The sequence below is a fragment of the Ambystoma mexicanum genome, chromosome 13 (assembly GCF_040938575.1).
Source record: "Ambystoma mexicanum isolate Mex_15411 chromosome 13, UKY_AmexF1_1, whole genome shotgun sequence".
NCBI lineage: Eukaryota > Metazoa > Chordata > Amphibia > Caudata > Ambystomatidae > Ambystoma > Ambystoma mexicanum.
In genome coordinates, this window is record NC_090938.1 from 152215675 (window position 1) to 152243527 (window position 27853).

General features: G+C 42.2%; 1 protein-coding gene and 1 long non-coding RNA gene across 3 annotated transcripts in view; one reads left to right on the forward strand and one right to left on the reverse strand.

Annotated features, from left to right (window-relative positions):
* GRM4 (glutamate metabotropic receptor 4) overlaps positions 1-27853 on the forward strand; it is a 1444124-nt gene that overhangs the window by 990337 nt on the left and 425934 nt on the right. For both annotated transcript variants that reach the window (XM_069633515.1, XM_069633516.1), the window contains one exon: positions 10822-10957. In XM_069633515.1, the coding sequence (XP_069489616.1) occupies positions 10822-10957 (136 nt within the window). The remainder of the gene's footprint in view (positions 1-10821; positions 10958-27853) is intronic.
* Positions 561-11793, reverse strand: LOC138521011 (uncharacterized). Its single transcript, XR_011282912.1, has 3 exons — positions 11676-11793; positions 1760-1914; positions 561-1359 (listed from the first exon to the last, which is right to left on the reverse strand). It is a non-coding gene; the product is annotated as an uncharacterized lncRNA (long non-coding RNA).

The window sequence follows — 27853 nt, forward strand, 5'->3', positions numbered from 1 at the left end:
TGCAGGTGTGTGACACTGGTGGGGGAGGGACCTGGGTCCGAGATCAGAGGGTGTCCAGGTAACCATTGCAGTTCCAGTCACACCGAGGAGGTCAGCAGAGGAGAGGAGGAGAAAAAGCAGAAGCAAAGAGAAAGGTTTTGAGGTGCTACCGGAACCTCAGATGGTTCTCCTCAAGTTTAATAGTTGGACTAGGTGTTTATAATGTGTTTGACATGTAGAAGAGGGTTAGTGTTGGGGCAAACAAGTCATACTGCGGGCAAACAATTGATCTAGAATTCCAAGGGACACATGACAGTGGAACAACAATTGGAATAGATCAAACAATTCAACCAATGCAAACAATTCATGCAATGCTAATATGATGAGGAGCAAAATACAGTGGGTGAACAATTCCCATACATATTTATGCTTTGTGACAAAATGAACAAGGAAAGAGGGGGGTCACGCGGGACAAATCGCTGAAAAGATCAAGTGAAATAAGTAACCATCAAATTGAGAGCCCAATGAGGGGATAGGCCAGGTCAAGGATAGATTAAAATCAGATCATCTTTATTCTACACATATAAAATTACATGACACATGATGCTGAATCCATGATAAAACAGCATAAAAACAAACAATAAATATTGAATATGTACAAGTAAAGTGCATGATAGCCAATTGAACACTCTGTGGTGCAGAGTGAACACCAAATGCAGTCACCCCCCAAGAAAAAAGGAAGCAATTGTATGGGGGAGCAGGGCAAGTGGAAAACAAAGGGAGACAAAGGAGTGGGGGGCATAGGAACAAAGAGAAAGATATCCTGTTGGGGTCCTATTGTTGACCCCAGTCTCAATCTACATGCACAATCCACATGTCAACTCTGAGACTAACTAGAGCTATTCCATCAATTAAGAATAAGGGATAAGAAAGTTCAGAACTTGCAAAATTGCAACACCTCTCCAGCCTCATGTTCTGGGATAGCATAAACTTTACAAATTGTCGGACAGGCTTGTAGTGCAGAGTTAATAAAAAAAGGCGCAGCCTACAGCACTTGTGACCATTTCAACCAACACAGTCAACCACCGGTACCTAATGTGGCCTACACCATTCACATGTGCCACACTGGTATCACGAAGTAGGTAGTTTTGACGACCTTCAAAAATGTCTAAGGCATCTATCTCTTTGGGGAGAGAGAGATGGCTTGACAGTCGTCTTCCTCAGGACAGGACAGAAATGGTGACAAAACATAGGAACAGCATAGCATGTATATGATCAATGGAACGACATTTTGATGTTATTCCCTTTGTCCTTTCCAAACTTGGTTCTTCTTCTTTTTCTGTATATAATACTAGCGTTCCTCTTTTGTCCAGTTCATCACTAAAGTGCATCAAAAAGTTGAAAGAAAAAAACAAAGGAGAAAGAAAAAAAGACAAGCATATAGCCAAGTTAAACAACACATATTAAAAAATCCTTGATCTAGCCTAGCAACCCCACAGTCATTCAACATAATGGTGGTTCTCATTAAGAATCCAAAGGTAGCAATAGTAGCTCCATTTAGAGTCATATTACAAAACCCACAATGGGGTTAGGGATGTAGAATTATATTCCACCCCAATAGACCCAGCGCGGATCTTCTGTTAGATGAATCCAACCTGCCGGGTAACCGGGAGGGAGAGCCTGAATTAATAGAGAAACTCACTTCAATCCCTGTGGCATATACGTATAGAACTAAGACAAAGCATCTAATCAGTCAACCATACATCAAGGTAATCCAAACCTTCAAAATTTGAAAGGACCAGCTCCTCCTGGGTGAAGCCACAGGAAAGAAAAAAGAAGACCCCTCAGATCTGGGGTTAATTGTCTTGTTAGAATTAAGCTCGCTTTATTTTCAGAGGAACTCGGTATTAGTCCCACCAGCTGGTTTTCTACTGGCTGGAGGGAGAAAAAAAAAGGGAGAAATTAACCCAGCGGAAATATGGTGGAAAAAGCATATGACATCAGTAGGTCATAGATACATATTGCGTCCAACATATAGCATATGTATATGTCCCATACATAGTAATACCCATGACTGATATGCTAAGATCAGTAATTAGTAGTAATAAAGGGCCACTGTGCATGGCGTCAACCATTAACAAAAGAAGTGAAAGTTGTCTATGTCGTGCCATAATGTGTCAGGGCGATCTTGCAGTAGAGATGGGTGAACTAAATCCTCTTCGGGGTGGATGTAGTCCATCTTATGCAAACCAGCTTTTAGAGCGGTAGGAACTATATCGGTTCAGTTCACCCTGTCTGAAGGGGTATTAGGCGGTAAACAGTGCAATCAGCTAATTCCCCAGACACGAACGGGCCGAATCGTAAGGGCCGAAAAATGTTGAAATGCATGTTCCAAGTTATCATATAGCATGCCATCCTAAATTGTGTCATTATGTGGCCACAGAAGATAAATACAGTGTTTTAGCAGAGGTATAAACCGGCCAAAGTGAAGGCATAACACCCACCCTTCCCCTCTACCCCTCCTGGGCCCAGTGGCATTGTAATGACCACAAGGGGAGAGAGAGCAGAGGAGAAAAGGGTAAGACAGTGAGAGCAGCCGTTTCCATACCTGTTTAGAAATAGAAGCTGGCACCTGCAACGCGGGGCATTCTGTCGTCCATATCCGCGACCGTGATCAGCTCGATGTGCCCCACGGCCATCGCGTACTTTCCGGATGTTCGGAATGCGAACTCCCGGCTACACCTACTGCCTAAAATAGCAAGATCCTGTGGTCATGTTACCGCAAATCGTGGTCACGTGACGTAGAGTCCAGGAAGTGGCTCTTAAAGGGACAGTCGTTATTATGCGCCAGTCTGTGAATATGCTGCAGAAAAGCCCTGAGAAGGGCGCAGTAGAGGGGAGGGGGGAGAGAAGAAACCCCTCCTCCAAACCTCGCTGAAAGACTCATGTCGATTCCAATATTGCAGTCCCTATGTGCATGGGTGTGCAGTCTCTGTGACTGAGCTAAAACATGCGTATCCATAAAGGAGATGACAGGAGTCAGTTATATATCATGTGAGATGCAAATGGGAAGAAGGGAGGTAAGCATCAGTCCACAGTGAGTGTCGGCCTGAATGGGAGTACCGAAAATCCAATGACCACCTGAGCGTGGCCGTCAAAGCACGATAAATACCAAGCTGTGCGACACCCTTACCCCAGCAAAGCAGTACCCTTATTCAAACAGGACCAGTGGCCAGCAAGCGAAGGCTCGTGCCTATATGGAAGGCGGGGTACATCAGTCAAACTTTTAGGTGGTACAGTGGAGCCATTCTTCTTGATGATTTAAACCATTGTGGTAACTATCAGTCTGATACATCCACCACTGTTCCCGTTGACTGAGTCTCACTTCAGTGTTAAGTCGGTCCGTCCCTATCACGCGTTCTAGGGCCCACCATTTGAAGTCATCACAATTGTGACCCAATTCCAGGAAGTGGGACACTAGTGGGGCATAGCTGGTATTAAGGTGCATCCTCGACTTATGTTCTGAAATCCTGGTTTTAATAGGTCTTGCTGTTTTTCCTATGTATGATTTCTTACATGGGCATATGATGACATAAATCACATTGGTTGAATTACACATGGTGTGTTGCTTGAGAGACCATGATCTCTCATAGATGGTAACTGTGGAGCAGGCCGAGGTGGACATACAGGCACTGCAAAACCCACAAGGGAAATGTCCCAATATCAATTGAAAACACCCCATTGCGAATGAATGGTTGATGGCTGGGGGGCAGATTTTGCTCGATCTGCTTGTGAGAGCCAGTCCTTAAGATTTCTGCCCTTTTTAAAGGCAAATAATGAACGCTCTAGATCGGGATTGTTGAGTTGGAGAAGATGCCAGTGTTTATTGACCATTTTTTTAAAACTTGTGACAAAATGAAACATTTTTCTTGGGGTTCTATATATGTTTAGAGAGCAGTGAAAGGGTTCAGAGAATTCGGCAAGGCCTTTGAAAGGTTAGCCCTGATAAAAGCACAGGAAGTGGATGAGATACATCTCACAGTAAAACCAGATTTAATAAATGCCTTAAGCATCCTAAAACAATGCCAAGAAGTCATAGGCATTGCATGGGCAAGCGTGGTGATTCACTTGGCCGGTAAATGATCCTCAACCAAACATTTACTGTGTCACAAAATAACTGGGCATCCAGTCATTGGTGGGTGATTCAGAAAGACAATGGTAGTCACAAGTGACTTGTTGTTTGGTCCTATTAAGTGTTCTGAAAGTAGCTCATGTGGAGCTTAGATTCCCAGGAGCGTAGGGTAAACAATGACACTTGAGGGCATGAAGACTCAGGATGAAACCTCAGTGGACCCCAAAGGGACACCGAGGATTCCAATGTGGTAATATCCTAACTTCTCCTGCTAAGGGGTTTTCACTACAGCTAAATTAGACCCAGGGCCAAGGTCCTTCTTTTTTTCTATTGTGTTGTGGCGTTCGCTGTCTTTGCTCTAAACAATACACCACACTGATATGATAACACCCCGAAGACTTGAAGTGACTCTGTTATTTGATTATGGAAATATACACCTGTGCTGTTTGCTTCACCCACTGATAATGGCCCGGGCCCCAAGATAAAGGCCCAAGCAAAGTGAGGGCCTCAACACAGTGCCCCGGCGCCTTTACCGGGCCGGTGAAGCCCCCAGAACATGTGTTTATTGCCATTAGCACCCCGAGGCAAACCCTTGAGGTGCTAATAGCAATTTGTAAAAACGTGGCCATGCTGCTTTTTTGACTGTGGCCGGGGAGTGGATGTTATGAAATGAAAGTCGTGGCTCCACTCAGATCAACCCTTCCATTTCCATTGCTGAAGGAAAAGGAAACCGAGTGGTGTTAGCCTGCCGGAGGGCACATGAAGGCAAGGAGAAGCATGTGGAAGGGCTTAAGCTGGGGTGGGTGGAAGTATAGGAGTGGGGACAGGTAGCGAGGGTGAAGCGCGGGCAAGCCAAGCAATGAAATTGCTCTGAAACTGGGGCTTGGATAGTTAGATTCAGTCTGTGTTTGGAGCAACCTGATTTACTGACACACCTGCCAAGGGTGCTAATGAGTGAGTCACTTGCTTCTTTTTTTTTGTGTTTTGGTTTGAAGAAACAGAAACAGTTCACAATAATATCAATTAATCCAACAAGCATATTATAAAATGTCCATTTATGCTACAAAAATTACATTTCATCTCATTGATTTAAAACATCATCTATAACATTAATTTCTGCTATACATAGTGGAATTTGATTACCACTTATTTATTTCAGATCTCGGAAATCTCCATATATTTAAAAGTATCTATACATCTTGTAAAGTGCATTGTGAGTTGATGATGAAGTTGAGGGCAACCCATGAAGAGATACAGCAGCCTTCAGGCCTCTGAGTCCTGCGCACAATATCTACAGAAACGTGGAACCTCCATTGGATTCAATAATATACAGTTTATTTTGCCTGTGGGTAGAAGTTTCAATCTTAATCTCAGGAAATGATATGTATTGTGTTTATTAGGAGATTTCTTAAAATAAGTTGCAAGAAAGCAACACTTTTTTCAATTATACGAGAGAACCGAAACAGCTTATATTTCATAGATTCTTTCCTTCTTTGATCCAATTGCTTAGGCAAAGCTTATTTTTTACTTGCTGCGGAAATTCTCTTGAACTGGAGCTCCCAGCCCTTTAAGATGAGATAGCAATACCCTTGAGATGGATGGGGATGCAGAAATTATTCAAACATCAATAATCGAAACAACTCAGGTAGTTGACAAAAGGATAACTGTTTTAATATCAATTATCTAAAACAGGGAGTACATCGGACATCAACGGACATCTCAGCACAAAATCTCTCAATGGATTTTACAAAAAAGCAATCTTATATAGCAAAATATCATCATAGGTGACGTTAACTCACATACCACTAATGTCATCCTACGTGGAAAAATACAAAAACCTAGTGGCAAGTGTGATAGGGTCTAAGAAAACATCTAAGTATACAATCCATACTCGTTTAGGCAGTGGAATAAAGTGATAGGCTTCTTAACATCAGGTGGGGCAACTAAGCCCTCCCTTCAAACAGGTCACTACGAACATCACTAAATATATGATGTTCTATTGGATAAATAACTATAGGACCCTTGATCGTGCAGTCCCTTATCATTGGTTGGCTTCTAACCTCCGTCAGTACCTTCCCACCTACGTATAACAGCATGCAGGCAAAACGGTCAGGTGCTGGTGAGCTCGTCTTAACCATAGCTTCCCACCAATTAGCATACCCATCCATCATCACCTCAGAGGTCTGCTGTCAATTAGGATTTTGACCTCGTCTTTGGGATTTTTTTTTTGCTCTGGGAAATTCAGGGGAGTGAAGGCACACTCTGCTCTTGTGCATAGGTGTGACCATCATGCTCGTCCAACTTCTTCTCCCCACATGTCTGAAGACAACGAAATCGAGCTTCTAGTGTATAAAAAATACTAATTTCTAATAGCCCACTAATGTCTTCTTGTTTTCATCCATGCCTTCTGAACAGGAGCTTCATTCTTTCACACGATTTGTAACCAATGCCTGATACAGCCTTGGCTTCTTGGCTCATTCAGCCTCGCCTTTCTGAGATTCGCCTATAATTTCAATTGTTTTTCTAACTACGACACACTGGAAAAGCAGCCTTACTTCTTTTGCTCAGCTCTGCTATTGTACGTGATGGAAACATGCATTCTTTACTGACTCACATATATGTATATATCAGTGCATGCCGTAATCTGTTCACTATAAAGCTAGCCTCAAGAATACTTTGTTTGCTTGTGTTTCATTGCATCTGTACACGTGTAAAACAGCTAAACATATTCATCTATGTCGTTGCATAAGCTTCTTCATCTTGATCCCATAATGTCACTTATCTTCAATACTTTCTTGATGCCTTATAGAATTGCCCATATTCTCTCATCTCTGCATCTCTTCTATACACGTCAGCTCTGTTCTGTATGATGTCATCACTTTTTTCATTCAGTTATTTGTCCTGTTTCTTTCAGCTTTTAATTCGAAGGATCATCACATTGTCTCGTATGCAGGTATGGTTTTCTCAATGGAAACCTTGCTTCCAGGATGCTCCTTGGTATCTGTAGTTTCAATGGCTCTCTACGTGTCTCATACTCTGGATCCCAACATATAGGCAATATGGGCAAGGTGATTGAGATGGGGGCACTTGGCTCCTTCCCTACACCCTGAATTCATCTTCCATCACTTCTCTGTTTCTTGGGGTGGTTCAAAGTCTCATACATTCCCCCTGACTCATGGTGTTCCCCAGTGCTCTGTCCTGGGTCCTCTTCTTTTATCTTGACATACTTCCCATTTATCTTCTATTGTTTCATCTTTTGGGCTCTCTGCACATTTCTATGTGGATGACTCTCAGCTCTTTGTTTCCTTTTCCTCTTTTTCTGACACCCTTCACTCGAGTATCTTCAACTGCCTCTTGGCCATCCTATGTTGGATCAACTCCCACTTCTTACACCTCAACGCATCTAAGATTGAAATTCTTTTCATTGCTGCTTCTATCCCCCCTCGACTCTCACCAAATTTGAGCCCTTTTTACCTTCTACTCTCCCCTTCTCCTCTTCTTCCCAGAGCTTCAGTGTCACCCTTAACCCCTCTCTTTCCTTTGCTCTTCACATCTCTAACATTGCTCGCTCCTGTAGATTCCAACTTTATAATATTCATAAGGCTCTGCCTTTTCTTACTTTTCAAACTACCAAACTCCTTCCAAACGTCTTAGTTTTTTACTCTCTTGATTATTGCTCTAGACTTCTTGTTGGTCTTTCAGCTTCTCATCTGGTCCCTCTCAGTTCTGTTTTTAATCTGTCTATTCACACACTTTGCCATATTTCTCCTTGGAGTTCTGTTACCTCATCCTTACACTCCCTCCATTGGCTTTCCTTTGAATCCCATCTTTTGTTTCGTTTTCTGTTTCTGACCTTTGTATTTTTGTATGGACTTGCTTCTCCTTTCTCTGGTCTCCCTTTATGTCCATTCTCGTTGCCTTCGATCTCAATCACTCATTCTATTAAATGTTCCCAGACCACTGTGTGCCCAATCTCTATTCGTTCCTTATCCCTTTTAGCTCCTAGGCTATGGAATCCTTTTCCTCTGCATATCAAGTCTAGCCCCACATATTCTTGCTTAACTTAAAACTAATTTACTCTCTACTAGCTCTTAGTTTCTCATGCTGTTGGTTTTTATGTTGAATATCCATGTTTAATTTGTACCGCTAATTTCTGTGTGGCGTTTTAGAGAAAGCACCTAATAAATCAATACAATCCAATAATAAATCAATACCAAAGAATACAATACAATATTGCTTAGGATTGAGTGCATCTGATCCATCCACTGCTTTAAGTATTGCTTCTTCACATGGAATCTCCTCACCTTTCATTATTTCCTAATACAGGATGCACTGTGTCATCTGCACAGTGTGCGGTCAGGGACTACTAACTGGAGTCAAGCTTGCGTCATTATGAGCGTATGTCCCATTAGTTGTATTATGCTCCTTTTCAGGGAGATACATATCTGGTTGTGGTAGAGATGGTTGCCATTTGTCTAAACATCTGTTTTAGGAACAGGTTTTTGGCAGTACATGCTTGTAGAAGTGGCAGCGTTTCTCAGAGAGTTAAGTTGACGCAATAGGGACACTTTTAGAGAATTTACTTAGCCGTATTGGGATTTCCGGATAGTGTGCTAAATTAGGTTGTGATGGTGGAGGATAGAAATGACCTGAGTTGCGTTGACCAGTAACAAGAAGTGGCATAAGCAATGGAGCGCTTTGCTGTCTACTGCAACCCTGATGATGCAGGTGAGTGACGAAACATTTGGCGATTGTGTTGAGTGGGCCTAGAAGATAACATTAGTGGGCGGCTGGTAAACAGCTGTGTGGGAACATCAGAAATACAGCTGGGCCATTGCATTGCGGAGTGTGAACATCCCGGCTGTCGGGCCTCATTTCTGAACTGGGAACTCTGGTGAGCATGGTCTCACACTTACTTGAACTCACGGGGTACATGGAACATTCCACTCTGTGACTTTTAATTTGTTCATAGACACTTTGTGTTCTATGCAACAGGCTTCCAGGTGTTGGAAAACGGGACCTACATTTTGCGTAAGTTGGTTCTAACTGGAGGAATTTTCCACCCACCAATGTTACACGGCTGCATGGAAATCCTGTGATGTCACGTGAATGAGTGAGTGATGAATGGTGAAGCCTGTGCTTGCATGAGTGCTCCGCCTGCGTCTGCCAGAGGGATACATTACTAAATGCGCGAGCTACGCCTTTGTAACGGTGTAGCACAATTTCATGACACTCCTGACAATCCCTGCCATTGGTTTGTTGCATCTGAGAGGTTAAATATTACTACACGCTGTAGGTGATATGGCATATGTCAATCTACCTCTCTCGCTCTAGTCTCTCTGGCTCTGTCCCACCCTAAGTCTTCATCTCTCTCTCTCTCTCTCTCTCTCTCTCTCTCTCTCTCTCTCTCTCTCTCTTTCTCTCTCTCTCTCTTTCACCTCTTCTACATTCACTTCTTCAGACATTTACTTCTTGCTTTTTAATGTATCTGCATCTTGACATCATCGAGGTGGCAATGGATATGATTAAGGTTTCTTAGTTGGTTAGGGTTGGGTCATGGGTGAGGTAGGTGCATAGAACAGAAGGGTGTCTCTCCCTGTAATGTCAAAGTCAATCTCAGAAGAGGTGAAAGACAGAAGAAGTAAAGGTAAGAAGAGGTAAAAGTGGCAAAGTGAATGTATGGCGAAGTGAATGCAGAAGATGCAAAGACATCTACCCGGAATCTCTGGGTGAAGCCACATTGGTGGGTTCACATTTGCCAATCTGTCGGCAGAAGACCAGAGAGAAGGTGACACAGATATCTAGTAAAGGGCTGTGTGTCTATAGCAAAAGAAGCTATTAAATAAATAATCTTTAGCTATTCAAACCTGTAAAGTGTCTCGCTTTAAAATGGTACAATATTACTTTTCTAATGATCCCTTCAGTACATGTTTGCCTAATAAGAAAGTTACACCTGTCTTATTAAAAAAAGGATATGCTCAAAACCTAGAACAATTGAATAATGTTCTGCTAGAAGGTTACAGAGTATGGTGCACTCTTATTGCACTCTTTCAAAATATCCCTACAAGAAAGGGAAAAAGGGGATACATTACATTGCTTTGCATAAAGTCAAAGAGCATTGTGGGAACATCCAATTGTCCACAGATGTTCACATCTGGCAAATATATATATATATATATGTGGCAAATTGGTTGTAGGATGGAATCATTAAGCACATAATACCCACTGCGCATTGGTTCACCTTTCATTTTTCACAACACCCACTCTAGCATAGAAATGTGTGTTTCCATAGCCCTTGATACAAATCTGTACAGTCTGAAGATGTGAGACACCCGTCACCCCATTTGCATTGTTTGGCTGTCTTGCTTCTTGGTTCCAAAGGATTTTGGAAGATGATCAGCTGGGTCTCGCACGCCCAGTCCCCAGTGCACAGACTACATCACAGAAGTCTATACATAGGAGTTATTTGCTTTCATTTTGGAAATCTAGGTTGCTTATTGATGGGCAATAGCTATTGATGACATATTGTGCTTTATAACCATGGAGCTCTCAGGACAGAAAAGAGGGTTCAAATGCACAAGCTCTCATTGTGGCAACTGACATTTGTACAATCTCTGTTTCCTTTCCCTTCATTGCAACTCGTGCTCTCTTCTTGGTAATCTGAAGACATCCTGTTCACGGCTCTGTTCTTGCTCTCTTTCCACCTACAGGGGGAGTCTGCGTGGCGCAATCAGTGAAGATCCCACGGGAGCCGAAGGCTGGGGAGTACGACAAAATCATCCTACGCCTACTGGAGACGCCCAATGCCCGAGCAGTCATCATCTTTGCCAATGAGGATGATATCAGGTGAGTGGATGGCATGTACTGACGTCAGAGGGAGTGGAAATGAGTGGCGGGCACTCGGCAGAAACAGTAATAGAAAGGGGAGGGCAGGAGGGAGGAGGAGAAGGTGAGGGAGAGGGAAAGAAAGAGAGAAAAAGAGAGAGAGAGAGAGAGAAATAGGAGCAGAACTATGTGAGAGAGAAAAAGAGAGAGAGAGAGAAAGAGAAATTGGAGAGAGAGAAGAAAATAGGGAAAGAGGAAAGAGTGAACGAGAAAGAGGGAGAGAGAGACTTAGTTTCTCATAATGCCAAGTCTCATGGCATGACATACGTCATGTAATGTGATGCCATTTGTATAGTGCCTTTTTCCATTGATTTGGCCTTAAAGCGCTGTAGGCCAATGCTCCTGGGGGAACGAAGTCTACGGTATGGGAAATTTGTTACAGAGGAGTTTAGAACGCGTGTGTGCTTTGTAGCCAATACGAAGGAAGGTAGGGGTGGCCAATGCCCTGTAAGCTACCCATTTCAAGCAGGCATGTGTATATGGGTGTTGAGGGGTGGTCAAGGGACTATGCAAGTACAGGAGACACATTATGTGTCCAGCGGGACCACCATTTCGCTGTGGGGATAGCTTCATTCTTATGGCATAGATGTTGTGCGATGGGTCTTAAAGCAGTGTATGGTAGCAGATGCATGCGGGTGGCCTTCGGCTATCTTCCATAAGCATGGAGTGTGATACACACCTGTGTGTCCTGGCTGGTTTCTTTGTTTCATAGAAATAGCATGGATTCTGTCCTGTGATCTGCTGAAGTTTATTCTCTCAGTCGTTCAGTACATTTCATGGTGGGTGCATGATTGCCCATCCTACCTGTCAGATGAAAGAAAGAAAATGGAGGGAGAAAAATCAGTAAGAAGAGAGCCTTAAACAAGGCAGAAGAGAGCGAGGGACATAGCGAGAGATATAGAAAATAGTAGGAAGTTTGCCAGAAGGACAACAAAAGCACGTGAGAAGAATGATGTCAGCGATAGAGAGGAGATGAGTTGGAAGATAAATAGAGCAGAAAAGAACCAGGGCGAACAGCGAGGGCCAAAGAAGAGTGGATGAGAGAGATGAGTAAATGCCAGGAGAAAAAAAAGGGATAGGTATGAGGAAGATAACTGGAGGAAAGGTAGAGTGAATGGCAAAGGTGAATGAGTGACTAAATGACAAGAAATTAAGACATAATGAAGAAAATAGAAGCGAGTGGACGAGAAGCGACTGAGAAGAGTGTCAATTGTAAGATTGTAGGGGAAAAGGCAAGACAGATAAACCCAGGACTGGAGGAGCAGGAATTAAAAATGAGCTCAGAATAATCTAGAAGAGGGGAGCGAGGAAAAGAAATGAGAAGATGAATGAAAATGGGAGTAAAGTAAATGGGGTGGGGAGAGAGAGAGAGAACAATGGTATAAAACTGGAGAAAAATGAGGTTTATAATGGGTGCTATAGGAATGGTTTCATGGCCTTTCAACTTTTTCTGTTTCTGTTACCTGTATAAAGTACCCATGATCAAGGCTTTTATGTCACACCCAAAATAACTTCAATCTATTTGATTTTTTGACATTTAACTTTTCACTTTGTTATACAAAATATATTTTTATTCATATAGAAAAACTCTTATCTTCAAAAACAATTCATATATATACAACATTCTGCAACCCATCTTTGAGCCAACATACAAATTTATATAACCAACAATAGCATATAATTTCATTTCGATACACAAAAAAAACCCCGGTTATGCAAAGTTGATAACTATGAACAGCATAGATCTCTCCTCTTAGGGCAATTTGTAGAAACACCTGCCAGAGTCCAGGATAACTTTAGATTCTTGCTTATGCTAGACCTGCCATTTGTTTGCAGTGTTGGTTTTTGCTGTATTTAAAGTCAACACTGTGTGTTTCGGGCGTCTTATGAACCAAAACTTTGGTTCCCCTAATGTGATGCCTTCATCAGGACGTGTTCAATTTCTAATACACAAATGTGTATTTTGTGTCTTTGGTAGTTGTCCGGCCTCAGGATGAGAGAATGTGGCAAAGCACCAGTGTATATATGCGTATTCATATTAAGCCGGTATCAAGCCTGTGTTTCTTGTAAACCATGTGCAATGCTTGAGTAACATGTGCACAAGAGAACTGGAAATATTTCTGACAGGACTATAGCATTTTATTGACAGTTGTAGCTGTAAAATGTTGTTTATTGTATGCTTCTTAACGCCATGTTTGTTTTTCTCTGAGTGCATTATTCATGGATAAATCCTTCTGGAAGAGGAGCTGCTCGTTGCCGGTTTTACTGGTGGATTAAGAAGGCGACCGTGTGTTTTTTTATCTCCCTCTTAATAATCACTCCTTGCACTGTGAGCAGTATTAGTGCACCCTGTGTGTCCTGGAGGTGCACTTTGGGGACTGTCATCAACTGTCGGATGGAATGTCATTCGATTCCATTTAAACCTTGGGAGGGGCATTGGCGTATCAGGTGGTCCGCGATCACAGGCGTGAAACTCGGTAATGCCTCTTTTCATTGCAGGCCTGTTTCAAAAGAATCCCATTCACCCATTAGTATTTTATCACATTTTACCTCAAATATGTAGATTGCGGGTGAGTGCGGAAATTCAGATGGGTCAGTGTGTGGGTGGGCGGGTGTCGTGCGGGGGGAACTCCCTCAACCACCTGCATTCCTCAGAAACCTGCCGGCCAATCCCCCTGTCTGCCCAAGTTTGACCTACTGCCCCGGTTCCCACATTCAACCCTCACCCAGGTTCCCACCTGGCCTGGCCGCCCCCACTATGGCCCTGGACTGCTCCTTGCCACCCCAGTATATGCCCCACCCTTATCTGCCCTACTTACCTTATTTTTGCACCTCCCTCACCAAGACCAGGATATCCCTGTCAGACACCACATGCCCTGAAATAGAAAAAGAAAATAGGCCTCATTATGAATTGGTTGGTGCAGTAAAAATGTGGTGGTAATACTGTTGTCGCCACATTATCGCACCACCCAAGTGCGAGTTAGGGGGTAAGGTGGAGGACAAGCCTCCAGCAAGAACCTGTAACTAATTCCACCACCTTACTGCTCGAAATCTGCCAATTCTGCCGTATTCCCGCTGGCAGAATTATCGTCAACAGTAATACCGCCGAAATACCCCATGGAGTCCTACAAACTCAAACAAACAGGGACTAAATCTGCCTACCACCAGTCGTAATTGGGCAGTTCTTCCAGCGAACCCGGTGGTCATAACGGTAAATCAGTTTGGTGGTATCTCAGCGGATTTACTGCCAAGATACCACCAAACTTGTAATGAGGCCCTAGCTATGTAACATATTTAGTGTCATATTTGGAATGGGTTGCAGTTTTCAATAGAGCATTATGAGGGTTATACAAATGTATGTATTTATGTATTCATATGCAGGAGGAACAATGCTCTTTTGATCACAAAAGAATGTACAATAGATAAGAAAGCTGATTTGGCAGGAAGCGACGAGCTTCTTTCAATGGGGTGAGTTTGAGGGAGATTCTGACCAGGTTTGGAGTGGAGTAAATGGAACAGTCACCGGGGACAATGCTAAGTGAACCTATATAGATTAAGGAAAACCAACATTGTGCATTTTTAAGTGCAGGTAGGCGGTACGGCCAGCTGTGCTCGGGACGTGGCCAAGATGGGTGAAGTACTAGAATCAGTGGAAGTGAGAGACAGAGGCAGGTTAGAGGTGAGGGAAACATGTTAGCTAGCAGGCAGACCAGAGGTACGTTAAAGGGTAACTCAGAGGCGAGGAGGAAATAGCTATGAGCAAAAGAGAGGGCGTTGCCTCCTTATGTGGGTGCATTAAGATTGAGGCCTCATTACCAGTTCAGCTGTGCTGTAAAAAAGTGGCAATAATTATGTTACACCACTTTTTTGCTGCAATGGAATTACCACCACTTTTACTGCCCCACCGATGGTGGATCTAAGTCATCCACTTCATAGCCAATAATTGTCAGATTTACCACATGCAATTGCCACTCACGGTAAATCTGCCACAAATCCCTGTGGAATACAAAGCACTTAACAAATTGGGTTTTGAAATTCCATACCACTGCTCGTAATCCCATGGTAATGTCAAGGGACTGAGTGACAGTAACGGTAAATGGGTTTGGTGGCAAACTGCCATACTTACCACCAATTTACCGTCAAACTAATAACGATGCACTGTGTTTTTAAGGTGTTTGTTAAAGGTGTACTGGAAGCTCCAAGTGGAAGCAGGACAATGTAAAGAAACAACATTTACCTGAACAGATTATCTCAAACATAGCATAGCATAGCATAGCATGGGAAAGGAAGGTACAAAACATAATGTGGCCGTTTCACTTCAGACACCGTGAGACACACATGCTGCAGAGTTGCTGCTTACATATTTTTAAATTTCAAAGGCAGCAATGGAATCCATGTCTTTAAGTTCCAAGTTATGCAGGCTAGCCACTATTTCTCTTGCGATCCCTAGTTGCTGCAAATATAATAAACACATTTTTATTTACTTGTTATTTGTATTTATTTATGTTTATTTGGCAAGTGCCCACACCAATAAGAGTCCACTGTGAGCAGTAAGGTGAAACAGGGTGTTCTGTTTTGTTATGTTATTAGAATTTATTAAGCGCAGCATTCGCCAAACAAATGGCATGTTGGCGCTATTCTGGAGGTTGAGGGTACAAGAGGAGAAGTAAATTAGAAAATGAAAGTGTTCAGGGTGCGACGTAAGCTAAGATGGTTCTTGGCACAAAGTGCTATAGAGAGAGTGTTCCACAACGTGGCCGCAGCCAAAGAAAAGGGTGGGAAGAGGGATGAACAATTGGAAAGGTAGGGTAGTTGATTGTGAATTCCCACAAACTGTAGGTTAAGGGGAGGAGGAAGGAGTATTGAGTGTGCAGAGATAGGATCATTTCTCAGACATAACCCAATGCAGTCATCTTTGGACAAAGACACACAAAGTGCAAGAAACAAAGACATTTATTTACCCCAAGACCAGCCAGGAGCGTATGTTCAGTCAACCATGATACAAGCTGAAAAGAAGGAAGTCGCAAGGTTCTTCTATCTCTAACATATATTTATAACCAAAAATATATGACACACCAGTTCTGTTCTAACATGAATCTTAAAACCTAATCGGTCAGGTTTCTATCAGTAAAATACATTGCCCTTTCTTATTGGGTACAAATGCTTCCTGAAATCCATCATTATTTCCTATTCCAATGACCTCATACTCTGCTTACCAGCATAAAACTTGTTTTCTCATTTTCAATGAATCACAGAACGTGTTTTACAACTTAGAGGCTGAATGGAAGCAGTTCCGAGATGAAGTGGGTTGCCCAACCTGCCAAGGACATAATGCTTACTGTCGCGTTGTCATTGGTTCATCTCTCTAGCTTATCTATTTCTCCCTTACTGTCAAGTCTATTCATAAAACACTCTTGGGACACACTGCTAAAAACGGTATATTCTAGTATTTAATACTCCCTACCTCTGTTTGAGCTGACCCTCAATGTTTCTACTTTCTCAATCCTGCCTAAACCACTATTTATGTGGCTTTAGCAATTCTAACTTCTCTGAGGCTTAAGGCCAGTATTCATTTGTAATTCATGCTTTGGTGTCCATTGTGGGAAGGATGGCTTCCTTTTGCTGTAGCATTTCTATGTTAATGAAATATACCCATATGTTATTCATGTTATGCACAAATGTATACATTTCCTTATAAATGTGTTTTCATACATGAATGTGTGCTGTGTACTATCATTCATATCTCATGACCATGTACATATGTACTCCTTTCACCTATTTTTTTAATTTTTAATTTTCATTGTATCCATTCCCTAATGCACCCGTTGGGATAAGGGTGGTATTGCGGCCTTTTATAAATAATGCTTCTTACTTTTTCAATGTTGGACAGGAGGGTGGGCATGAGCCCTGAGTGACATGTTCACCTGTACATCACCAGAGGGGGAGGGGTAGTCACTTTTGGTCTACTGCTCTTCAAGTGACTTCTTCAGCGCATCCCATATGTAGGGTGCTGGATGTGATACCAAAGAACACGCTAGAGAGACGGAAACTAGGATGTTGGGGGATTTCCCCATACCACTGGCTCTTTCACTGGCTGTAGGCACATTTCTCTGTCTGTGTTGGCAGCCCTTTTGTAGTTATTTTTCACCAGTTATTTGGGATAACCTCTGTCTCGCAGCCTACTTTAAAGTTGGTTTGTGTGCTTCTGAAAATCACTTTTATAGGAACAGTTTTTCCCAATCTTGACAAATATACCATAAGGCAAGTTAGTCTTTAACCCTATTGGGTGAAAGCTTATATAAGCATGAGATTGTTTCAATCAGTAGATGTTCTAAATAGAGTAGTTTGTAATCGACAGCTGTCTTTGAAGATCCTTAAATGCAGAAAAATGACATCATTTTCAATCCATTCTATAGTGAACTTGATATTAGTATCCTGTGTGTTGACCCACTGATAGAACTCCTTCAGTTGTACGACAGTGCCTCTCCATATGAGGAAGACATTGTCAATATATCTCTTCAACACTAAGATCTGATTCAGAAACGGGTTTATGCCCGAAGTGAAACATAGTTGTTCAAAATTGGCCATATATAAAATGGCCACATCCAGGGCAAAGGTAGCCCCATAAAAAAACCCTCTTCTTTTGTTTGTAAATGTGTTTCTTAAACAAGAAAAATGTTTCAATCATGGCCATTCTGGCAAAATCTAAGATGAAATTCGCCTGGGTTTTTTTCTCTATGTTTGAGGAATATAGGTAAATAACACCTCCACACCCATGGGGACAAGGATGGCTGCAGTGTCAATTTGAATTGTCTCAGTTATATTTATCATATCTGTAGAATCTTTCAAATATGAAGGAATCTGCACTTCAAAGGGCTTTAAAAATATTCTGTGTACACAGATAGTGGTTCCAACACAGAGTTAATGGCTGAGACAGTCGGTCTACCCGGAGGATTGTGGACGTTTTTATGAATTGTGAGAATGGTATAAAAGACAGAAATTCTGGGATGATCTTTCTGCAAAAATTGCAATTCCTCATGACAAATGCATCCTTCGTTTTCTCCCTAATTTCATGTATGCTGTGTTGTCTGATAGCAGTCGTTCACATTCTTTTTCATAATCGCCTGTGTTAAGAATGACAATACCTTTGCATTTATCGGCTGGCTTAATTGTAATGTCTTCTCTGTTACATAGATTTTTTAAACTCATGCGTTCTTGCATATTTGCATTGTCCTGTTGGTAATTATCGGTCTTTACTACCTGCAACATTTGTCTAATAACAATGTTCTCGAATGCTAACAGTTCCGGAGGGCATGCATGACTTGGTGGAATGAATCTGGACCTTGTTTTGAGACCCGTTACACTCTCAATATGTGTGCTCATAGCAGTAGACTGGGTGGTCTCTTTATTTTTTGGGCCGGATACACCTCAAAAAAGGGTTTCAGCTGGATGTTCCTGAAAAATGTACATATTTCGATTTCACAATTGAATGGGTCTGCTTTTGTACAGGGACAAAAGAAACACCTTTTGCCAGCAAATTATGTTCTGACTCATTTAGAATATACGTTTAGAGATTAATGATGGGTATTTGGTCCTCCATCATTGGTTGGAATACCATTGCCTCATTCACATTCTTTGGTCGTATTGTGGGGGTCTTTTTCTGTATCAGCCCCTCTGCCTCTGAAAAAATAATGTTGTCCACTGTTCCCCGTTGCACCTGTCTCTGACCCTCCACTCAATGTTGTTTGGTCCGAATCACTTGAGGATGCAAATGTGTTTGAAAGAGTTACAAATCGACTACAGTGATAATTACCACTATTGACATTTTGCTCTGTATAGAAACTATCCATCAAATAGGGATACGTTTTCTCTTCTTTGTAATTAGCCACATCTTTTTTAATTCCTGAATCTTTCTGCCTTGATTTAATTGCTTAAATCTCTTCATCTATTTCTTTAGCTTTTGTTTAGCATCCTATATTATCTGATTTTCTACTAAAATGAGTTTCTATGGCTGTAAACTCTTCTCCCTGTATCTTGGATTCTTCTTCTGCTCTTTCTATAATGAAGCTAATTCAATCACGTGAACATTTTATTCCAACCCCACTAAAGTTCTTTTTGAACTGGGGGTTGTCAATAAATATACATGGGATATTCTTAACTTGCAGTCCCCCGGGGATCCCTCTGTCTTTTAGATACTCCATCATGAATTTACCCTGCACCTCAGTTCTAGTTCATTTTTCCTTTTTTTGATTTATTTTTTCCAATTCATCACTGGACCCTGCAATGACGTCAGTGTTGCGGTTTGTGGTAAACAAAGGTCATGCATTAATCAGCCTTTGGTAATGTTCATCTGTAAATGAGTAGATATTCACATTTTACATATATCTTTTTGTCATACAATCAGTTGTTTAAATTTGTAAAACCCCTTCAGACATGGACTGTGCACAATCTATAAACTAGGGTGCCTGGTAGAAATCTCGATCGTCCAAGCCATCACAATATATCTATACCAAACAGTGATCAAGACCCTTGGTGTCAAACAGAACTTGCCTTATAGCCAGAACGAATAATTAGCCTTCTTATGTTCAACAAAGTTGTATTATGTTCAACAAAATTGTATAAACAGTTTTTATTAATTTATTTTTAAAAATACTTCTTCAAAACTCATTTTGTCGAATTTCATCATGTAGATAATAACGCATTAGCACTTCTCATCAACCTGAATACATATGCATCCATCAAGTCCTACACATTAATTTCCTTACATACCACATTTGTTGAGTTTTGAAACTCTCCCCAGTCATACTACCAGGCTTGTAAAATGACTCCCATAGGTCTGATATTTACAAACACCTCCAACTTATAACATCAATGTGTCTATTTCTTTAATTTGTCTGTCGACACATGTTTCTGCCGTTTCTCGTGAGCCCACCAATGAGGCTAAATACTGCTCCAGCCTTCTTCAGGAATGGAATGAGATTCAACTGGGGTCTGTATCTGTACCCATACAGCCCCCCTTTTTCTTCCTGCACTTATGAGACCTACCCTGTCTGCTGCCTTAAACCTGGCACTTGCAAATTGCTGGCTGCATTACCACTGTTTGTTGCCTTTATTATTTATTTATTGTTATTTATCTGTTTCTCCTCTGCTTCGCACTTTCTACTTCTCCCTCCTTCCATGCACTTTTCCCCTCCGCCTCTCCCATGCACTTGCGCGTTCTCAATGTCACTTTGCCTAGTAAGATCGCTGTTTTGTTCTCCCCTGTTCCCCTCCCTTGCCTTGTCGCGCTCTGAAACACTTATGTACGAGCGCAATAGAAATTAAATATCAATCAATCAATCAACTACAACACCCCTCCACTAATACAATGTGTATTCAGGATATCTATGATAAAAACAAATGGGACCATATTAAAAGTTCTGCCTGTACTTACAACATTTTTCATACAGTGACTTCATGATATCAGTTTACTTTCTCTACATTCAATGTAGCTTATCTGTGCATACCTTGTACTTGTGGCACACACTTCCTCGATGTCTTCTCGACTGGTATTCTGTGTCTCCCCGCAGTTTGTCAAATGAACTTGCCTATGAGAGCAAGAAATAGGAGAAGAGCCATCAGCCTCTATACATCATAATTCTATCCAATAGTATGATCAATTATTCTATCTCCTTACCCACCACTTGACCTGTTATCTCTCCGTGGGGGAACTCCAACAATGGTAACTCTTCTGCTGGTTTTTCAAGATCAACAGCCATCTCCTGATCGCTTTCTATTACAATCACCAACTATGACAAAACCACACGAAACCTAAATTAGAACATGTGTATTTTTTTTTTTATATAATTGTTTTTTTATAATGCGCATAATACTGTACCTGAGTTCAGTTTCTAAGTGCGGATCCGAGATTCGAATCTCTGTTGCTCTGCGTGGTCGTGCTTCCAAGACCAGCGTTGCCCCTGTGCTATCCTCCATTCATCTGCAACATCCGTTCATCTATCATCTGCAATATCCTTTGTGTGTCCGAGACTGTACAGCCACTTACTTATTTAGTTGAGAAGACACTTCTAGACCACCCCTCTGTGTTTTCCAAATTGAGCTGTCGGCTCCTGAACTAAAGACACTCCTTCATCTTTCTCGAGAGCAGTGGAGTACCCAGATGCAGCCTGAGCACTTTGGACTGAAGATTTGGCAGGTGACATGGTTCTGCGCCTTCCGCAAAGTGTTCATGGCTAGCAATACAAAATGGATGATGTTATATTTATTTCTGCTTGCATTCTGCAGCGACAAGTGTGTTTGTATTTTGAATTTAGTTTGGGCCTGAAGTGCCGTTCATGCAACAAAAAATAGAGGTAGCGGAGGCAGTTGCTAATCAGGGTGCCTTTTCATAGATACATTTGCTGTATTAAGGAGGGCACACCCACCAAGGAGTGGCTGGCGCATTGACATTTAGTAACAAGGAAACATACATGTTATGTTATTTGGCTTTTATACTGCGCTAGTTACCACGGTAGTGGTCCTAAAGCGCGGATTCCTTATCCGTGCTGAGTGAATGAATTGTGACCCCGCGCAAAGGGTTAAAGCCAGACCAAATTCTAGGGGAAAGGAGGAATCCTTGTCCGTGCTGAGTGAGTGAATTGTGACCCCGCTCAAGGTGTTAAAGCCAGACCGTAGTCTGAGGGAGAGGAGGAATCCTTGTCTGTGCTGAGTGAGTGAATTGTGACCCCGCACAAGGTGTTAAAGCCAGACCGTACTCTGGGGAGGAGAGAAGTAAGAGAAAGCAAAAGAAGGAAGGAGTATGTTGTGGGGGGGAGTGGTATGTGGACGGAATGGAACAAAGTTGTGTAGAAAATTTAATGTAGAATAAACTAAGGTAGACTGAACTTGTAAGCAGGGACCATTGTAAGAGATAAGTAGCTATAAATATGATATCAGTATCTACATGGTAAATTTGTTCATGTGTGTAGGGGTTTCAGGGGTTTTCACTGCAGATATTTTAAACTTAGGCATTTTCACCATGGTGATTTCAAAGTGGCTTTTTTGTTGATTGTTTATTTTTTGAAATGGGGGTGGGGTTTCCTCCCAAAGCCCCATCATAAAATATTAAAGAATTGGCCATTTACTAACGGGAGACTCCTGCGGCTCGGGTGCGCACACCAGGGTTTTGGAGGACAGCCCCTACACTCACGCTCATATATTTACAGAAGTACAAATCTAAATAGAGTCTATTGATGAATTGAAATATAAGCAACACCAATAGGAAACAGAGATGGCTACTGATCTTAAAAAGAATTGAGACAGATCAGAGCAGGGGAAAAAGTTACAAATTATATGAAAAAGAAAAGTAGGTAATGTAGCAGCATAGACAAATTTCAAAGTTCTAACTTCTTTTAACCTATGGCATCATGGCTTATGCAAATAATTAGCAAGTAGAATGCATAGGTACTCCTAATGAATGCCTTATTGATGTAATTCCTATTATTTTTTAACTTTTAGTAAGTGCACGTGATTTGGTTTAAAGGAATTTTTATGTACAACATATGGTTAGACTCATCTGCAAACCCTATGACCTGATAATCACTCAACCTGACACTATACACCTCCACACCCATCCACACGGGATGTCAAACCCTCGAAGCGATCTACAGCACTACAAACATATCTACCCAAGCCCCCCACTCCCTATCATGGACTGAACACTCAGTAATTTACTTCCCCATACCACTGAGCACAGCGGCTGGCAGTCAAGGCCATACACAACCACCATCAACCACCTCTCCTCTCATGCCACTATGGATAAAGCTATAATCCCCCCGGACCTAGTACACTCACTCCTCAACTCGCTCCCTACACTTTCCCTCCATGACAGACTTCTAGAGATCAAAATTTTCGACCTCTGGCTCACAATCGCCCTCACACAACTCACTCCAACAAAACAGACCTCAAAGCGATCAAGACCAACACCCAGGTGGTTCACCGCCAAACTCAATTCACTAAAAACCCTCAAGCACTGTCTTGAACGGACCTGGAGCACCGACCCCTCAGCCCAGAACAAAACTGCCCTAGCAAGACAAACCAGAACATACAGACTGGAAATCAGAAAAACAAAGAAAACATTCTATGGAAACAGAATCCTAAATGCTCGAAACCCGAGCAAGGAACTGCATAGAATCATATCTGTATTGGCCTGCACGAGCCACTCCAACCCGTCTCCAAAGCCCTATGTGACTTCTTATCATTACACTTCGACAATGTCGCTATTGACAGACACCCCGCCATCATCTCTAAATTGGAACAAATCCCCCTGCCTCCTACCCCCACAGGCTGACCTTTGACAAAACCTGACCTCGATACAAATCTTCAACTCTTTCTCTCCCATTTCACATCAGGAGTTGCACTCAGTTGTAGCAGATAGCCACCCTTCAGGATCCCCTTAAGACCCCTGCCCGCCAACACTCCTCAAAAACATCCTAATCTCAACTTGTGAAGGTAGTATCACATGCTCAATCCTCAATCACTCACTCACATTAGGATCCTTCCCGGAAACCCTCAAAACCTCCTACATCAAAAACCCATCCTCAAAAAACTGACACGTGACCCACTACTCCCTCAGAACTACCGGCCAATCTCCAACACAAGCTTCATGGCCAAACTCATGGACCACACAGCATACAAGCAGCTTGGTCTATTCACTGAAGCAAACAACCTCCTAGATCCTGCACAATCGGTCTTCAGACCACTCAGGGCAACATAATACTGCCTAGTCTCCATCTGGGATGACCTAAAAAGAACAGCTGATGCAGAAGGCTGCGCTGTACTCATCCTACTCGACCTCTCTGCAGCCTTTGATGCCATCAATCACAATATCCTACTAGACAGGTTACAAACACTAGGAATCAAAAACACAGCCCTCTCATGGATCTCCTCTTTCGTCTCAAATCGCTCACACTCATTCACCTCCACCCCTTCAGATCCATCTCACGACCAGTAATTAAAGGGGTCCCACAAGGAGCATCCCTATCTCCCCTAATCTTCATTAGAGGGAGATTAGGGGAGATAATCATCCGCAATCATCCACTCTCACAATCCTACTTGTTACAACAACATAGATGACACCCAGATCATCCTTAACATCCTAGAATCTCAAGGCTCCGACAGTCCGGACCAGACCTCATGCCTCTCGGGTATTGACCACTGGATGACGACCAACCACCTCATCCTCAACCCTAAAAAAACCAAAATCTTAGTTTGTGGGAAAACAACTCTCCTTCCCCAACCGATTACGTGGCCTCAATCGCTTGGACCAGCACTGGCAACTTCAAACATGGTAAAAAAAATATCTTGGATGCACATTGAGACGTATCCCTCAACCAACACACCACGTCTGTATCTAAAACTTGTTTCTTCTAACTACGGATTCTTAGGCATATTTTTCCTTACCTCACCTAACGTAACCTAACCGCTTCGCGGCCATCAACTCCATCATCCTGTCTCGCCTAAACTATGCAAACTGCCTCTACCTAGGTGCTGCAGTGTTTCAACTAAGGAAACTCCAAAGAATCAAAAACGCAGCCATGCGCCTGTTCATTAACCTACCTCCCAGAGGACACATCAGCCCTACTCTAAAAGTACTCAATTGAATGTTGAATCCTGTGACACCGGCTTCAAGGAGTCTCAGATCATGCACAGCATTTCACATAGTGGTCCCACTTCACAACTCCTCAAGGCTGGGTGAAGCCTCGTTTTCCATCCACACAATGATTATTTGGAACTCTGTACCACTACACATTCGCAATACTGAAAATCACCTGAAATTCAGAAAGGCCCTAAAAACCTGTCTTTCCCAACATCCTCTTGAACCACTACACCACTCTAAGCTACATTGCTGAACCCAACATTCCTATACACCGGTTACAGCACAGATGTCAGCAGCGTTCACAGCGGATCGCCTTGACAGACTATTTCCACCATGCACAACAATACTCCTACCCGCTAAATACCGCAGGGAAGCTGGCAGCATTCGCTGAGGCACACCGCAATACACTCACTCACCCTCACTGCTCAGACTTTCGCTCCACAGAGCCCACGAACAATGAGACCATCCTGTCCACATTGGACAAAGAAAGAACGCTGGAGCTGAACTACATTAAAGCATATGTTACATATACCTACACCACGTAAGTGGACACAGGCCGCAGACACGGCCATACATCCATACACCATAGAATGCAGCTATGGGTATGCCATTCCGGTCTAGCAGCGCACATAGCTGTCTACATTGAAACCCCTGACGTACCTCAACACCTCTGCCACTAGACTACAGTGACTACCAACTAAGGAAATTTGGTATAGCTGGGCGCACATCAAATCTTCAGCAATAGCACTCTATTCAAAACCAACAACAGTGCCCACCCACGTGCCTGACCTTTGGGCTGCTTAGTGAAGCCCAGCCACCCACCTAAGTCCTAAGCCAGAGAAAATGCACACAAGCATCCCTTAATCTAAACTCGAAGAACCTTCCACCACATTAACTGCAGTCACAGAGGGCGCTCCAATCACAAAGCATATTGAGGCCATACAAATGGGGAAGAGCACTATATAAATAACTGAATACAACACAATACAATCAGAGTTTGCTCTAAAAAAAGAAAAAGCGTTTTATATTTCTTGAATAAATTTCATACTTTCCTATTACAAGTTTTCAAGGACTTGTATAAGTACTTGATTCTTTTGTCATGAATCGCAGGAAACTGCTGCCAGATTAAGATATGTGTTTGTTTGCACAAATACTGCCGGAGGGCTTGCAGATGGCACTTGAGGTGACAGGCAAAGCTGGGTAGATGCCTGTGTTTCATTGTGAGAGATTATATAATGGTGAAATTTGAACAGGTACTATCTACAGAAAGGTCCTAACTCCTCTCAAAAAGAATGGTGACATTACGGCAAGGAGTCACGTGATTAAGATACGGACATTAGACGAAGAAGGTGTCGGGAAGAGCTTGAATACACGCCGAGGCACACATGTAAAAAGAATGAGCATTACCAGAGAAACAGCACGGCGGCAGAAAAGCAATTTCGACCAGCCCCACATGGTCACGGCCATAAGAGTAGTATATGCTCCGGCCGCTCCTCTAATAAAAGACAACAAAGAAGACAGACCTTCCACTATAAAAAGACTCTGTCAATACCCCTGCTACTATTTACAACTCAGCAGTGAGGTTGGTGCTTCACAGTAAATAAAAGCCACCCTAAAGAGCTACCTTCCCGTTTGCACCAAGTTGCACAGAACGTTTAGTGAACGTATTCAGTTTTGGACATGCCAATTGTTGCTTAAAAAGCATTCCCTTGATGAATTTCCCTTTAACAATCTTTTTAAGGATTATGGGAATGAAACATGTCGGGCTAATGTAACTGTGAGAATGGTGTCACAGTACTAATAAGGCATTAAAAGCCAAATTGTACTTAGAATCAATTTAAGAATCCCGTGACTTGTAGAGGAGATTCCAGATTAGTCATCAGAACTGAAGTCCGATTATAGATGCTAATAATACATTTTATGTCATTTCGTTTTGTTTAGTATGAAATTGGATGTGTTGTTTTGTAGTGTCCATAGCAACCACACAAGAAATCACACTTTGTCTCTAGTAATCTTTTCTCTCTTTATTAATGGTGTTGGTTTCTAATTTAGAAGTACATAGACTATATAGGTGTTCTTGGGTCCTAACCTAGGACCACCTCTTTAGTTTTTTCTCTACTTTTTCATTATACTCTTTTTGGTTTAGTATTCTGCAATTTAATGTGGTAGATATGCAATTTAAAAAAAAGTTAAAACATTTTTTTTTGTAATAAAACATAGCTATATATATTTTTCCAGAAAAGAATTGTGAGTGTCATTTGTTGCAACTCAGGAGGGTAGTTCGAAAGGTCTCTGAACAGATTGTTCCAGATCCTTAAGGGTGTGTTTTGAGAGGAGTTAGGACCTTTATGTAGATAGTACGTGTTACATGGGGCACGGTCCTAACCTCTGATTTTAAAAAAAAAAAACAGTCCTCTCTAAGTTTTATGATATTTGAATAGGGTCACATTCTTTAATTAACATTATACTCTAATTTTTGCATGTTTTCTTGGTGACCGAGATATACAGTGTTAGGGACAGGCAGGGAGAGAGAAAGTGGAGAACAAGGGAGAGGGTAAGGAAAAGAGAGAAGAGGGAGGGGGAGAGAGAGAGAGAGAGCGCGAGAGGGAGAGAGAGATAGAGAGTGAGAGAGGGAGAGAGAGAGAGAGAGAGAGAGAGAGAGAGAGAGAGAGAGAGAGAGAGAGAGAAGAGAGAGAGAGAGAGAGAGAGAAAAGAGGAAGGGAAGCGTGAAACAGAGTGAGGTGAGCGAGCGAGAGACAGAGTGGCACTCAGTTTATCGAGCTCAGAAGGATGAGTAAACCCTGCCAGGATTCGATCCTGCCACAGCAGGCTGCGCACATATATCAGGGGAGAACACTTAGCTCACTGTGCTATTCGTCCAGCTAGAAAGAGAGAGAGAGAGAGGGGCAGAGAGAGGGGGAGAGAGAGACACATGTAGAGAGATGGGAAGATAATGGGCAGTGTATCATAGGTTCTAGGAAATGTTAGTGAATTGGAGAGATGCATGTGGGACGATGTAGGGAGAGAGGGGAACCAAGGGATGTAGAGTCATAGATGGATACATCGATAGATAGATAGATAGATAGATAGATAGATAGATAGATAGATAGATAGATAGATAGATAGATGTCGGGGTCAACAGACAGATGCATAACGCATATTACCATATTTTTAACCCACAGGTACTTTTCCATCCTTTCCAAAAAAGAGTTAAAGCAAAA